The sequence below is a fragment of the Seriola aureovittata genome, chromosome 16 (genome assembly GCF_021018895.1).
Source record: "Seriola aureovittata isolate HTS-2021-v1 ecotype China chromosome 16, ASM2101889v1, whole genome shotgun sequence".
NCBI classification, from domain to species: Eukaryota; Metazoa; Chordata; class Actinopteri; order Carangiformes; family Carangidae; genus Seriola; species Seriola aureovittata.
The window spans coordinates 15,534,465-15,551,721 of NC_079379.1; the positions used below are offsets into that span (position 1 = coordinate 15,534,465).

Here is a 17,257-nt window from a genome sequence, read left to right on the forward strand (position 1 = left end):
CTGAAAAATCTGTTTCTAATGCGTTTTTGGATCTGATTGAACTTGTCTGGTGAAATGAAGTCATCCAAGTTCTCCATAAAAAATGCAAACATCATCCATTTAGGACAGTTACAGGGTTTTTACACCAAAAATGCAAGTCACATAACATTGCACATTGCATGGCCATTTTCGCCTACGGAGCGAGCTGCTGCATTTTCCACAAGATTTTGTGGCAACTGCATGGATTTCCACAATGCACAATGGGATTCGGGGTATTGACAGGTAGAGGGGGCTGGTGACGGTGGCTGGTTCACTGTAAATAAGAATGGTGTGCATCTCTGTGCAGATCTACAAGATGTAAAAATGAATAATCTGATTATTTAGTCCGGTGTACTCCTTAGCATCCGACATATTAGCTGCTGCTCTTGATTCTGCAACACTCTCACACAAACTATTTGCTCTTGCATGTTTGGTCTTAATTGTTAATGGCATTAATGAATGTGAGCGAGTGTGGCTTTGACCCAGCTTAGTTTGTCTTTTTGTTACTGGTGGAGGAAGGTGGACCATCGAGAAACACCTTCACCAAAGATGGAGAACTTCTGATTGACAGACATCCGTGTTTGTCTCCCTTCCCCACATGCATCATCAGCCCCACACAGACAGATGAAGTGCTTCAACTTAAAGCCAGTTTCAAAGATACATCAAAAAAAGATTATCATATGATAATAATGATAAGGCTTACAGCCCGCCATATCCCAGCATGCATCTACAATAAGTCACAACCACACACAAGAGCCTTTAGTGACTTTTCATTGTCTGTAAGCAGTCTAAAGTACATATTGTGGACTGTGCACAAAAAGCATTACACACACACACACACATACACACACACACGTCTTCATAGCAATGCACACTCACTCATTAATAAAGAAACAGACATAGATAAATGAATAGATGGATAAATAACTAAATCAGAAGACAAGAAAATTAGTTTACTTGTATTTTCCCCTGCTGATTTCCAGTGAGTTGTTGTGGAGATGAGACAACAAGATCATTATCTTGACACACAACAAAGCAAAATGTTAGCTCTGCATCTCTGCTCATGCAACTCTGACTGTTTGATGCTAATGGCTGATGATCTCTCTGGTCTGATTAGTGAATTTAGCTTTGGTGTTCTCAGTGTGAGTGGACCAACGCTGCCTGAGATCAGAGATGTCCCTTTAGGCACACACACACACACACACACACACACACACACACAAACACACACTCATGGAAAAAAAGAGAGGTCCCTGCATAGACACAAAGCTTGGCATTCACCCTCTGCTCTTGCTACACACCTACATACAAACCACGAGGATAAAAAAACCCACATACAAACAAAAACAACACACCGATTTGTCATGGGGTATGTACAAACATACATTCATGCACTGTCCGAGTGCGCATACACACGTGCAAAAACAATAAAGCAAACCTTGTTAAGGGAGTAGGAGGTGAGGCAGCCAGGCAGAAAGATATAAATAGCCTGTCTGAATTCAACAATAGAGGTGGAGGGGGGGGGGTCGAGAGGCAAGAATGAGGAGGTGTAAAAGAGAGGAGAGAGCAGAAGGGAGAGAAAGAGAAAGACAAAAAGAAAGAGATATATTAGATTAGGGGAGAAAAGGATGTATGGAAAGATCAAGGCATTTGGAGAGGTAAATTAAACCAGTATTGAATGAGAAAACAGCAGGTCTCATTGTAGGAGAGGAGAGGAATGGGGGATGGGGGATGAGCCGGTTTACTGAGTCCTGATACGTGTCATAGATGTACTGCTTCATGCAAGCACGACAGCAGCAGTCATGGTTGCTGACATATGGCAGCGTGTGCAGCGCTTACACCAACTGTCCCAAGCTGCTTCCTGGAATCCAAACAAGGCATCCACCCCTAAACCTTTGGCACCTGCACTGGCATCATTACCGTCACATCACTTCTGACTGGATGCACCAGCACCCATTTCATTAATCATGTACACGTGCAAATGAGTCTTCTGGCAAAGTGGAGAAACTGTCCTGGTGCTAAAGAGCAGCGCGAGATATGATTTGCATTCATTTGCATTAAGTGTCCTTAATTGATTTGCAGTGACATAAAGACTAAACACCACACCAAATTATTTTTAAATAAGAAGCTAAATAATAGCTGATGTATGAGGATTGATGAGAGGGTCACTCAACTATAGTTGCAGGGGCTTTTGAGGATTGCCATGTGAATAATCCCACATGGGACAGGTCAGTCTTCAACATGGCTGAACAAAGCAGATTATCTTTTCTCCTCTGTATCACCCCGGGCCAGAACAGAAATGTCAAATACCAATAACAAAAGGGCTTCGCTTTACATGTGTGCTTGGTCCATTTCGCTGAAGTGCTCACCCACGGAGACTTACCAAGTTCAAGGTTTCTTGCTCAAGGGCACTTTTTAAACAGGACACTGATACACAGAGACAACAAGATTGAACTTGGCTCACCATTTAGGGGGCAGTATCATTAACAGGGCTGCAAATAACGTTTATTTTTACTGTCGATTAAAGGAATGGTTTGACATTTTAGGAAATAGGCTTGTTTGCTTTCTTGTTGAGAGTTAGATGAGAAGACTGACACCACTCTCATTTCTTTCTGTTCAACACGAAGCTGGATCCAGGAGAGAGTTAGTTTAGCTTAGCATAAAGAATGGAAACATTCTTTATGCTAAGCTATCTTAGCTCTATCAAGAGGCACCCTGGTAAAACCAAAATAGGTTTGTTTTTTTGTTTTTGTATAATCAAATGACAAGTGAGCTTGAGATGTGCTGATTCTATGGTCTTTATGCTAAGCTAAGCTAAGCTAACTGCCTCCTGGCTGCAGCTTCATAATGAATGAACAGATATGAGAGTGGGATGGAACTTCTCATCTAACTCTCTGCAAAAAAGTCTGACAACAGTAACACGAATGTTGGTCATCGAATTCAGTTGAGCATTCAACATCATCATCTCCGCCAACCTGATCCCCAAACTCAGTGGGCACATGGGCATCAACACCTCCCTCTGAAACTGGATACTGGACCTTCTAAACAACAGGTCCCAGGTCCCACATCTCCTCCTCTGTACTCCCTCTTCATCTATGGCTGCACATCTGTACATGTTTCCAATACCAATATCAAGTTTGCAGATGACACAATGGTTGACGAGAACGATGAGTCGGCCAACAGGGAAGAGGTGCAGCACCTGGTGGCAAGGTGTGCTGATTAACAACCTGGCCCTGAACACCAAGAAGCCAAAGAGATCATTGTGGACTTTAGCAAGACCCAAGGCGGCACACACACTCCCATCTATATTAATGGGATGGAGGCTGAGTGTGTCCCCAGCTTCAAGTTTCCAGGTGTCCAAATCTGAGGATCTCTCTGAGACCCGACACGCTTCAACCCTGGTCAGAACACCAAGCTCAAGAAGATCCACCCGTCTCCTCAGATCCTGGTGAACTTCTAACACTGCACGATCAAGAGTATCCTTACCAACTGCATCTCTGTATGGTATGGCAAGTGCTCAGACCGACTGCAGAACGTGGTGAAAACTGCCCAACGCATCACAGGGCAGCATCGTCAGGGACACTTCTCACCCCTGTCACAGACTGTTTGCCCTCCTCCCCTCCGGGAGGCGCTACAGGACTCTCACACACCCACTCACTTTCCATTGCCACACTACTGCACCTACACTTACCTGCGCTCTTTATTCTCCCACACACCAATCCATATCTATACCACTGTCAATAATACTATACATATCTGACCTATAGTGTATACACATATTCACATCTGGCTGTTTATTCTGCATGTAATGTTTACTACTGGCATTACTCGTTCTTACACCCGCACAGCATATATACACTTACACCTGCAATCGCCTACTGTAGCTGCTGTTCATATTGTATATATTTTATCTTATTCATACAGACCCCTCACTGTTATTTATAAATATCTACATGTAAGCACATCACTCTGCATTTTACTGCTTTTTGCACTTCTGGTTGGATGTTAAACTGCATTTCCTTGTCTCTGTACTTGTACTGTGCGCAATGACAATAAAGTTGAATGTAATCTAATCTGAAAATCAGTTACTGGCAGTATTTCACAGGCTCCTGCTCTGCAGTCTGGGGCTGACCTCACTCTAATCCTGTGTCAAACCCCTCTGGCTAAAACACTGGTTGAAGCTCATCCAAGGCTGAGCGACACAGTGTGGAGAGGAGAAGAGCAGTAGTAATGGCATTGAATTCCTCTGGTGACAAACGGTGGGTGTTGGTGATGTGGAGTAATCCCATTCACAACAACAAAGCCCAACCCCCCACCTCACACACACAGACTGTACACTGGAATACAGACGATGCCTGGAGTGTAGTGGGGGTTAGGAGAACAGAGGATGTGTGTATGCATGCATGTAGTTGTGGGTGTGTGTTTGTGAGACAGGGTGAAATTGTAATCTAGCAGATTATACTTGTGTGACTGTGTGTGTGTGTGTGTGTGTGTGTGTGTGTGTGTTAATGAAAAGACTGTGATCAGGGTCCTTGTCTAACCTGCTTACGCCTCGTCGAGTCTCCACGGCCCCATCTGTCCCTTCTCTTTCTCTTCCGCTCTGCTCCTGTCCCATCTTCTCCATCCCTCCCTGCCTTTTCTTCTCCTCTCCTCCCTCACTCCTTCCGCGCCCCCCCTCCCTTTTCCTCCTCCTCCTCCGCAGCCAGGCAACAACACAAACACTCCCTCCCTTACTACCACCACCCCTCGCTTCATCCATCCATGCTAATTGAAAACCACTCTCCCTTTCTCATCCTCACTTCCATTCTTAATACTTACATGTCACCTCCATGTTTCCAAGCGTGGTGTGATACTCTCCACAGTGACTGAAGAATCCTCGTGCTTTTGCCAGAGAAGGAGTTTTTAGCGCTCGACGGGAGACGGGGATGGACGGGGGGAGCAGATGGCTCCTTGGAAGAGCGGTCTAGCTGATTGTGGACAGTTAGCTTCAGCGTTAGCCACAATAAGGGAAGACTCGTCTGTCAACACAGCTCGTGCACTTCCTCCTTTTGCCTTTTCTCTTCTTTTCTGTCTTTGCTATTTGTTCCTTCAGTTTTCCTGCTTGACTCCCTCTTTTAGCATATTATCTTAAAAAAAAAAAAAAACTCCCTGCTTCTTTTCTGACAAACTCTACCTAGCTCCCCTTTACTATGATATTTCTGTATTCCTCTCTATCTGCCTTCCTCCCTCCCTCTGTGACTCTAAGAGCATCAGCCAGGCTGCTCTGCTTCGCTTATGTTGATCTCTGGGCTTATGCCCTGATTGGACACACGCCACGATCAGAGACGCCAATGGTGGTGCAGCAAGTGGATCACATGATAAGTGTGTATGTGTGTGTGTGTGTGTGTGTGTGTGTGTGTGTGGGAGAGAGAGAGAGACAGAGAGAGAGAGAGAGAGAGAGAGGTTTAGATGGAGGGGAGGGAGGGAGGGATGAGAGGAGGAGAAGAAGGAGGAGGGGTATTTTGAGTGGCTGCAAGCCGCTACATCGGTGAGGGATTTTTTTTTCCCCAAGCGCCTGAGCAGACAGGGTTGCAGGCTTTTGTTTTTCTCTTGTGGGGAAGAAGAGAAGGAGGAGAAGCTCTCAGCACAGATGTTTGGATGAAGAGACGACAGGCAGCCGTACAAGAAAGAGTCTCTGATAGACTGACGCTCGTATACACAAGCGTGCCCACATGCAGTGGAGAAGTGGCTCCACCATACAGAAACAGAGCCAGTAGTGCAACGCAGCAGTGGTAATTGGACAGGGGTTGCTATGGAAACAGGGGAAACGGTTGCCTGACGGCCGGCTCTGTGCCCTGGGAGCATCAGACTTGCCTCCATTAAACACACACATGTACATGTACAGCGCGCTCACACACACACACACACACACACATATACACATACACATACACACACACACACACACACACACACACACACACACACACACACACACACACACACACACACACACACACACACACACACACACCTGGAGCAAACAGGACAGAATATATACTGGCCTTACTATGAAGAGTGTGTGCGTGCTACTGTGTGTAAGTTTCATTTAAGCCTCCGTGCCCCTGCCTTAAATGACCGTGTATTCATGCACGGCCCAGTGTGTGTGTTCATGTCTTTGTGTGTGTATCAGGGCCGATGCTCAGTCAGCCATGAAGAGCCAGCCGCTGAGAGAGCCATCAGCGCTTAAGACATGCTCACACACTCGCAGGCCACAGCACCGTGCACACCCAAACATCGACAAAACCTAAACAAGGTGTTTTTTATTTTTATTTTTCGATTCCACACCTCAGAAAGCTCAGTGCAGTCCGTAACTGGCAGCGACTGTAGGAGCTGCAGGGAAATCTAGCCGTGCACTAGCTGTGTTTGGAAGTGGACGCCCTCATAATTATCCTTGACACAGCTTATTATCCTCCCACACACCCTAAAGAGGATATATTCTCATTTGCTGTATGTACATGAGGAGTTGAATGGCGACATGCATACAGTCACATACTATAGATCCTTCCTCTCCCAACACAGCCAGTATTGTTGTTTTAGAAAGCGAAGCCGGACTCAACAGAGAGCATTTTTACAAATACAATAGACAGGATTTCTTTGACAGACTGATTAATCTATCACATTGTACTGTTGTCATTTCTCAAATAGATGTTGGCTCACAGAGATCTTTTAAGATCCCGTACCTTTCAAAAACCAAAGTATATTCGCGCACATTGTAACTATCATTTTCCACTGATGAGTAACAGATGATTAAGTGCAAATCTCGCCATAGAAACCACAAAAAAACAGATGATAAATTTCTTACTCGACTGAGACACCAATAACCAATTACATGACTGATCGCTTGAGACGGGTCAGCTCCACTATTAAGTTCAATAGTCTAGTTTAAATGAACAATTGGTGGCAGTTAAATGGACAGTCACTGCACTTCAAATCAGTGACTGTGGGGTGTACAGTGTAACTGCTGCTGTACATATTCACCCCAACCTCTTGCCATAGTTATTACTGTGCCATTCATTATTAGGCAAGTCAATAGTTACTTTTATACAAATCAGTGTTACCTTTGAGATTATTCCTCCAAACTTGCAGACATGAAGTCATAGTTTCATCCGTTCAAGTTTTTTTCGCAAGTCATTTATTTCATATTCTCTCATCCAAAAGAGTCTGTTCCTTCTTTCCTGTTCCTGTCCCCTAAAGACACAACGAAATAAAAAAAAGATAGTTTTCAAGTTCTAATCCTATGATAAAATAAGATGTACCTTCATTGATCCTCCGTAGAGGAAATTCAAATTGACACAGTAGCACAAAAGAATAGCAGTAAAAGGGGAAAATGTAAAAAGAAATCAAATAAAAATAGAAACAGAATCTAAAATACATAAAATAAATTAGAAATACTATATACAATAACAATATACAAATACCATGTAGGCTGTTCTGTACATGTGCAATAACACAAAATAAATGTGTCCTTGTGAATTTTGAATCGTTATATCTAAAAAACAAAAAAACAAAACAAACAAAACACGAACAATGAAAATAAAAAGCAACGTTAAATTCCTCTCTCTTCTCTTTCTATAAAATATATAAGTATATATATATTTATAAAATCTTTAACTCTGGGCGCAAAGCTTAATTTATCCGGTCAACTGTGATTTCGGGCGACTACCTATCCCAATGCATGAGAGGAAACCAATCTCGACTATTAGCCTTTGGGTTGTAGTGGGTCCCAGAGCGATGTCGTGGGTCAGAGATGTGTGTGTGGGTCTCAAGTCAAGTGAATGTGGTCTAAATTATTCATTTCTCCATCTCCCTCACTCTGTATTCGATAAGCCACACCAACTTCTGAGAAACTGTGAATCTGAGTCTCACTCCTGATTACAACCCACACATATTCTGTTTCACAGCATAGTACGAAAGCTAAAGATGCTCCAATTCCCATGTCACTTGACGTTAAATGTTTATATCTGTGATTTGTATTTTCCTTAATCCCCTCATCTTGCTACTCCTTTTATTGACTTTGTAAAGCACTTAAAACTCATGTTCATGTTCTTCTCATTAGTATTGCTAATGCTAATGCTCAGGATTTAGAGGGATCTACATCGAGCTTTCCCAGCGTGCATCTCTGGGGCATGTTCCTCCTCTTTATCGTAGAGACATTTCATTTTATGGAATGTGCAGTCAGTGACTTTCAGTTATACATAAACAACTTGGTTTGTTGTTGAAAGAACTGGGTAGAAAATGACAACTTTCAGACTTCATCAGAGGGGCTGATGTCTCCTGAGTGTTTCTGAGTTCATAGCGGTTACAAACTGAGCCTCAGCGTTTGGGGCTGGAAGCGCAGAGCTCCACACGCACCATTTAACTGATAGGAAGCCCTAGAGACCAAACAGTCTTGCTATCGACAAGCTGCTGCTGAATTTCAAACTCCCAAGGTATCGTGTGATGAAAGATGAGGTTTGGGGAGGGCAGAAGGGAGAAGGAAGGGAAGCGTCATCTATCCCAACTCAATCGAAATTGACTCTTGTCTTTGAGGGAGGGGTGTGAAGGATGGGGTTGGATAACAGGATTGCTTGCTAGGGGAGGTGTGTGTACGGTATGTGTGTGTTGTGTCCTCGCCCCAGGATGAACTAGAAGCAGAACTGAACTGAGATTAGCTAGTCAGTTCAAGCCCATTACAGATGGTCTCATCACTCCTGGTATATTTATTATTAAAGAATCTCAAGGTTTCACTTTGTAATTACAGCATTTAGATCACCAGACAAACAGACTGACACAATGACACTGTCCCTTTTTCAGTTCTGAATTCATAAAACCAGAAATACTATCATGCTCTCAAGTGATTCCACTACTAAAGCTTTTAGTGAGCTGTAAAACACATATAGTGGTGAGGACTTCAATAGACTGTAGGCGCATGAAACATTTACTCAACCACTGCTACAGAGGATGACTGGATTTTCCTGTTTCTCATCTTGACTACGATATGTTAAGACCCTTCGTTCGTAGCCTCTCGCAGTAGATCAAAAAGTCTCAAAACAACAACAACACATTTTTCATATCACTCTCTTATTTCCTTTGCGAAAGCTGAGAGCTCGACTTTATTCACAATCTTGCATCCGAGCGCTAACTTCTGTTTGTCAGACCGACTTATGAAACTCACACTGCTGTCACTGCCATCATGTAACCCACAGCGAAGTTAACAGAGAATGATGCAACTCCAGCATCACTTCACACTCATTCCCATTCACACACAAAATTAAGATGTGAAAACTCTTGAAAATGTATTTCATGGATGCTGGAGGCTGATTTAGCAATTACAGAGTCACCTTGATGTAGCGCAATATGTGGCCCTTTACAGCAGCATGACATATAGGAACAAGAGCAGAATACCTGCAGAGCAAATGCAGAATTAAGGACTGGCTTGCTTATGTGTTAGACACTTTTCCAATGCTGATCAATGCCAGTAAATATGAGCAGAGGACGGAAGCACAACAAATCACTGTGTAAGCAGTGACTTGGACATGGGCTGGCTTGTAGCTTGTGTTGGTCTGCTTGGTGTTTGACACCATAAGATAATCATAATTTGTTTGACAAATCAGTGAAAGGCACACAGCATCTGTTGTCTGCTTCAACTCATGCCCAACTGAATACACCACATACAATATCTGTCATAAACACCTCATTACTATCACCGTCTGGCTGCGCGCACACATATATTTCCTGTGTGAGCCGACTCAACGGTAGCCATCTTACAGGAAGTTTTTCATCTTCATCCCAGACTCCAATGAACTCCAAATGAAGATGTAGGAGCCTAATCAGTGGCTCGGCCAATGGAGGCAGCTAATGTTTCATGTCAGAGAAAAAAAAAATAAATAAAAAATGCAGGAAAAATTCAAAACCTAAAAGGCGATGTAAAATGCGATGAGATGTTTATGCAGTTCTTTCTCTCAATTTGTGCTCTTATAAAAGAAACCCCTAAAGCATGTTCATTTGTGCAAACAGGGAAAAAAAACATTTCATGTCCATGCACCTTAATCAGGACTGATATTTGACTGTGCGTGCCGCCTCAGTGACTGACAGAACACGAGATATGATTATCAGAGCTGTAACTGAGAGTGAGCTATGCGACTGTGCTGCTTCACAACAGAAAGTCAGTGATGTGCGACACAAATCGTGTGTGTGTGTCACGATTCTACACAAAGACCTCACCTTAAAATAGCAAAAATGACCAATCCTAAAAAAAACACAAAACATTGTTTTTGTCCTCAGTGTCATCGTCTATTAGCTTGTTTTCCATCAAGTATAAAAGTATTCTTTTTCAAGAATGTGCAGTGAAATATCACCGTGCTACATCTTTGTGGAACATTTTTTAACTAGTCAAAGACTTCAGCTGCGTCCCAATTCCACACTACATTGTTAGTTAGTTGCTGCTAATTTCAAATTTGGAAACCTTTCGAAAATGTTCCTGAATATGTCTCACCTGAGTCCATCAACATCATTCATATTAAGTATGTAAGTATTTAAAGTATATTATAAGCGTGCATAGTGCTACCAAGTATTTCAAATGTGTCACTTGGCCAGTGTGAATTGAATGCACTTGAAACCCAAAACCTGGTTGCAGTTAGCATGTAGCATGGATGGAACTGGGACACAGAGATGGTTTTTATTCAGCTAAGCCTCCCACGTACTTTGTTGAAGTCTTCACTTGTGGCTCTCATCTCCTTCCAGGTCTTGTTGAGCAGCTGGATGGAGATGCAGAAGAATTCCTCAAAGGAGCGATCATGGGTGAAGAACATGGGGTGGAAATCGTGGCAGTTTTCACTGGCTGTGGGCACAAGGGAGACGGACTGTCACCGAGAGCAGCGGTTTGAGTCAAAGCTGATACCTGTGATGGAAACCATTTTATGCTGGCATTTCATTGGACATAAGACAATGACAATGATTCATACAAAACGGTAATAACTTGTAGTCGTGCCATAAATTATGCTCTGACAGGTGCAATTATTACCTTCATTCCTCAGAAATGTTTTGAAAAACAATCTAATATTAATGTTTATTCGATATTCATGTTGATATTCAGTCCTTGAGTAGGTGGAAGGGTTGTGGTCAGTTCAGACATGTTGGTGATTACAGCAGCGGAGTGAACTAGAAGGACTTTTTTGGACGCTGACATGCCACAGACATGTGGCTGTCTGGATTCTTGTATTTGCTTTTCTGGTATGTTACCACCTTCTATCAGGTCTCAATAAAACTAATCTAAGCTAGATCCTGACTCGCATCCACTGCATCTCTACATACACCAACATGTTGATAAAAGAACAGCCGTTGGCCAGTGAAGGTCCATTTACTTTGTACTCCTCTACTCTGTTGAATGACTCATACCATATGGTGACCTTCATATATATAAATACGTAATTGGGCCTGAAAGAATGTGGCCCCTAGTTCGGACCTGAACACCTGAGTAATGCACGATAACAAGGACAAGCAGCGCAACACACACACACACACACACACACACACACACACACACACACACACACACAACACACACACACACACACACACACACACACACACACACACACACACACACACACACACACACACACACACACACACACACACACAGACAGCTGCAAGCAAACATCACTTAACCGGAAAGCGTTACAGATGAAGTCATCAAATAACTGCTGCTGAAAGGTTCTGAATTACATTTAAAGCGGCAAATGTGCTTGATGATCATACAAGATCATTCTGACACTTAAGCTTCAAAGAATAATCATCAGGCGTCTGCGTGCTAGATTCATATTCAAAATACATCAGTTTCAGAAGATAAGGAGTGCAGAGTAATATGAGATGTGACAGACTGCTCATGCGAGATCTAACTGATCTGGGAGGGATTCTATGATTCTGCATTACAGACGTGGCAGAGGGTTGATGTGTTTATAGGTTATTTGATAGAAACAACAATTGAGAATGAGATACAGTTCTTCAATGAAACAAGACCGCATGTTATTGAAAATTTAGGTCCTCATCAATTTATAACACAAAATAGCCCTCGGAGGCAAATTGTGACCAGCAAACACTGTTCCATCTGGATTAAAGTGAGATTTTTCATTTTCCAAAGCCAGGGGGTGGTTTATTTTCTTCATTAGCAGTGAACTGAGGCATTTTCAACCCCCACTATTTGTGTGAGGGTGTGTTTGAAATCAGAATGAGAGGGAAGGGGGAAAGCCAGGGCTCTTGAGTGCCCAAACCATATTAACCAAGAGCTACAATAACAAGGCTTGACATTCATTTGAACTAAATTCGTCTCCCTCTCGTCTTGCTGAGATGAGTGGCGGCCTTGTGCCAAAGGTTGGTTCGTTTAAAGAGTTTCAGAGCGGAGCAGCAGGGGCACTGGCCCACCATGAGCAGCCATGAAATTGGATGAAAGGGGTCAGGCAGCAATTGAAACTTCACAGTATAATGAGTGATGCCCGCAGGCCACGGGCACAGCGACCTGAGCCTTGATTTGGAGCGATGGATGGGAGATTAAGGGGAAAGCGGGGTGGAGAAATCTAGGGGGATGTGCTACCGGTGCCGGTAGTCAATCAAGAAACTAATGGAGGTGAGCCAAAACAGATGCTGACTGGCTGCTTAGTCAACAGTACACTGACCCTCAGGGACAGAAGAAGAAGAAGAAAAACGAGAAAGAGATGAAAAAGGGTGAATTCAGAAAAAAAAAAAATCCTTCCTCAATCAAATACCCTTTTTTGGCCGACTTGCAAAACTTCTTGTTAGGGTGGAAGTTTAGAGTGACCTCTGAGCTAAATGGACTGTTTATTGATAGGACCAACAGAGCCCTGAGGTGGCAAGGTGAGTGGAATTACATGTCAAAGTTTATTTGGGAGATACAGACAGTGAGCAGTCTCATGTGGCTCCGCAGAAATTTCTCCATTCAGAGGTTTTGCGAGGCATGCTGAGTCGCAGGCACTTTTATTACCTCTTGCAGGGCTCAGCGGGACCTGGAGCAGCACAACGATGAGGCCAAAAAACACGTTACGGTGCGTTGATGCTCAAAATTGTTTGCAAACAGTGTTCTCCATTATAATATTCTTATTGCAAACGTACCCAAATGGCTACACAGTGTGGATCACTGAATATTTCATCAAACAAACATATTTCACCCACGCTGAGGGAAATAATTTAAGAGGGGAAATCTGGACACAGCTGCTCAGCATTTCAGCAGCCTCCAGAGATGAAAACACATCAGTATTGGATGTAATACTTATATCTATGGGGGAAATCTAAATATCGTCTTGAAGACACAGTCTAGTCTGTATTCGGACAGGGTTTTCAATCGCTTCGGTTCGACTCTACCACTCTAGATTTCATGACACGTAGACGTTTCATTTTTACCCTTAGGGGTATGTATAAAAAGGGATACAATTTCGACATTGGTTCGTTGGATGTGGAATTATACACCCTCAAAGTCAGCACTTTAACTTTATAGTTACTATCTCATTTCAAATTCAATGCACTGAAATAGAGAGCCAAAACAATACTATCTTAATGGACCTGCACTATATTTCACTGAGCCCTCAGGCATTACCAACTGTTTGAATGTAATGTCTGGCTCTTTTAAATGAAAAGTCCACATAGGGCGACAAAACTCAACAATTTGGTACTTCCTTTTTCAGCGCTGCAGTTGCTTTCCAGCTAGCTGAAATGTCACGGCTGAATCATTCTCAACACTGCACAAATGCACTTAAAATTATCCGCCTGAACAGAGACGGCACGGAGTGAGTGCAAAGTCATGTTACTGTGATTAGGTAACTATTACTTTAAGCCTTACTTGCCTTAAACCGGCCTTGTTTTTTTTACCAGAGCCATGCAGCATTATTATGACTGACACTGAGGCGACAATGATGAAATGGTGAACATGTGCTACACAATAAAATATGGTGTCACACAATACACTGACTAATGGGGCTTTGCAGCTGGATGGCTGTACTGAGGAAAATAAAAAAAGAGAAGGGAAACACCAACTCCTCGCCACTCTTGCCCCAAATCTTTAGGCTGCACACGGCCTAAATCTGAGAGGAACTGCAGTCATCCTGTGTGAGAGTGTGTGTGTGTGTGTGTGCGCGCGCGCTTGTCACATTAAATTCTATTAATGAGTGAAGCTACCTCATAACAATGTCTTCATTTAAGGAGACTAGATGATAAGACCTGCAATATCACTCGATATATATCAGTCAACTGCTCTATCATTTAAGAAGCAGCGAGTGAGTGAATGAGGAAGTGATTTGGGACACAGTGAGTGAAGTCAGCGTTGCGTCTTTGTAGCTAATGGAAAACTGATGTGGTGCCATCGCTGATTGAGATGTGGCCAAAGAGCAGAGCAACAGTTTCTTTCCTTATGAGTTCAGCTGTGTCATACTAACCCTTTCTTTTCCATTCCCTTTACATCTACATCTGCTATGACCTGTGCTTCTTAGACAGCTACAAAACCCGAGGCTAAGCACTTATGAACTGGCCTCATGATTGGTCGAAATAGGTTATGTAAAACCTCTTTTACTTCCTTCCTCTCGATGAGACACAGCATTCTCTCCCACAGGCAAGCTAACACGGTCATAGAGATGGGGCGGACAACTGGACACATCAAGCGCCTGAGGAGCCTGACACTTTTTGATGGAAGAGTCACACAGCTAGGGGCATGCGCGCACACACACACACACACACACACACACACACACACACACACACACACACACACACACACACACACACACACACGTGCACACATGCGGACACAAGCACGATGAACTCTGCTTGTGGCTGGATGTCATGCTACGAAGCAGCAGGGTAGATATGAACTCTCTCTCAATTTAAGTCACAATTTGTGACTCTTTTCCGTCAAGCATACGGGTCCACAGCAGACAGTCTAGATGGATGGAAAATGGGCTGTAATGACTTTTCTTTGTCCTGCATGCTTTTCATCCATCTGTACAGCCAGATGTTCAGTCCCTGTACCACCCATGAACTAGGTAACAGGACACTGTGATGACCAGTTTAGGTCATGCTGGACCATATGCCCACTCAGATCAACAGAACTTGACGCTTTACATTTATGGCGCAGCACTTCGTCACTATATGTCTCTACAAAATGATTAACGGAAAAGCAAGAATGATAACACAACTTCCCCTGGACATGACAGGGAGTCAGTGTTTTGTAAAAGGACATTTCAGCAGGATGATTGCTGTAAGACCTTTTAGTTTAACAGTGTCTCACTAGGGCTGGCTAGCAATTACTTTCATTGCTTGTTAATCTACATATGATTTTATAGACTCGCCTGTTTAAAAAATGTCACAGTGACATGAAAAAAAGCCCAACACAATTTCCCAAAGTCAAAGTTTTGTCTCAGCAGCACTCGGGCGGCAGATCCTCACATGTGAGCAGCTGGAACCAGCAAATGTTTGACAATTTTGCTTGAAAATGATCAAATTAAAAAAAATTGTTAGTTAATTTTCCACTAATCAACTTAATTATTACAGCACCACTCCCGACTCACACTGCTATCCTGTTGCCAGTCGTGTCTTGAACAAAAAAAAGTTCTAGAAACTTATTAACTTTCAAGTTAAATAAAATCAAACACACAGGGCTCTAAGCATCAGGGATAGTGTGGTTGAATCATTTAAACGGCCTACTTTTGCTGCGGCTTGTTAATAAGTGAAGCTAGATACACACAAACAGTGTGTAGCTCCTTTTAAACAGATTGAATCACTTCTATAAGTATCAATATTGTATTGAAGTTAGTTGCAACTTTGCAGCCATTTTGTCAACAGTTTGTTGACACACAGATCTTTTCAGGGGAGATAACATTCACTCTTTGAAATTTCCCATATTTATATCTAGGAATTACAACCCAGAGGCTGCCGTGAAGGTTTTTCTGCTTCAGTTGCTCATGATTATGATCAGAGCCATATGACGTGAATGCGTCATAAGCTCTGTAGGCAGAGAGGAGTTCCAGGTCATTGGTTTCAGACAAATTAAACACATCGGTACAGTGATGTTCCACAACATCACACAATGTCATCATGAAGGCAAGACTATGCAGAGGGTGCAGACACTTCCCCTCTCCTCTCATTTTCCCTCCATCCATCCATCTACTGGGGTGTGTGTGGTTGGGCTGAGGTCAGGTGTCACCATCTTCTCCCTGAGGTAAATGTGTGACTGTGTTTATGTGCATGTGTGTGTATGTGGATGCAAGCTTGACTGAGCATGGGACAGCTGTCGCCTGTCACGCTCTTATCAGAGTCCATTCAACGTGAAAACTCTGAGGGCTCGGTGACGTCAACTAAGAGCTAATTACTCAACTGGCCACCACACGAGTGCTGGGCATGAGAAAGGTGACTAAGCATGTGCGTTAAAAGTGTTTGCGTGTGCAGCTGTGAGTCTGTGTATGCATGAGAGAAAAAGCGAGAGAGATGCGTGGGCTGAATGCCACCCTGACATCTGTCAAGGGCCAGTGTGTATTTGTGTGTGTGTGCACACAAAGTAAACGAAACAACCCTCAGAGTCACCTTGCAGCTATGCCACATGATGAATACACAGCGAAAAGTGTCATCCTCACTCTAATTACAATACCAGCATGCCCTGATGTCCAACTGTGACAAGGGGAGAGTGTGTGTGTGTGTGTGTGTGTGTGTGTGTGTGTGTGTGTGTGTGTGTGTGCGTGTATGTGTGTGCGTGTCCAGCGAGCAGCGTCAGCACCATCTTTCCAGTCAAGTCACTGTTAACGTGTGTGCAGGATGCCAAGGCAGCAGGTACACAGAGATGAGATGCAAACCACGGCTGGCTGGATGACTTAGCAGGCTAACTGTGTACTTCTCATGCATATAAGGCTTCTGCCAGAGTAAAATGAGCGTGCACTAAAGCCATTTATCCAAGCAAACCAATCCATTTATTTTCAATGACTATGCTGCTCTAATTGGTAAAAAAAATCAGTTATATAGATACTGTAGCTTTCATCTGTTTGTCATTTTGGACTCAAGTCATACACAGTGGGTAAGATCACCCTACACTTCAACATGTCCTTAGGAACAACACTGAGCTGTGCAGCAATGTTATTCTTCTAGAACTGCCGGTCACATGACGCTCTTAGACTCAGAAACACAAAACAGTGCAAAATTAGCCATTAGGTCAAATAAAATGTTT

General features: G+C 43.1%; 1 protein-coding gene across 8 annotated transcripts in view; it reads right to left on the bottom strand.

Moving 5' to 3' along the window:
• elmo1 (engulfment and cell motility 1 (ced-12 homolog, C. elegans)) overlaps window positions 1–17,257 on the bottom strand; it is a 99,210-nt gene that overhangs the window by 20,664 nt on the left and 61,289 nt on the right. For 6 of the 8 annotated variants that reach the window (XM_056398855.1, XM_056398853.1, XM_056398854.1 and 3 more), the window contains one exon: window positions 10,743–10,879. In XM_056398855.1, the coding sequence (XP_056254830.1) occupies window positions 10,743–10,879 (137 nt within the window). Of the gene's footprint in view, window positions 1–4,559; window positions 4,670–4,836; window positions 5,264–10,742; window positions 10,880–17,257 lie in introns of those variants that run through there. The other 2 variants (XM_056398856.1, XM_056398857.1) reach the window with 2 other exon arrangements.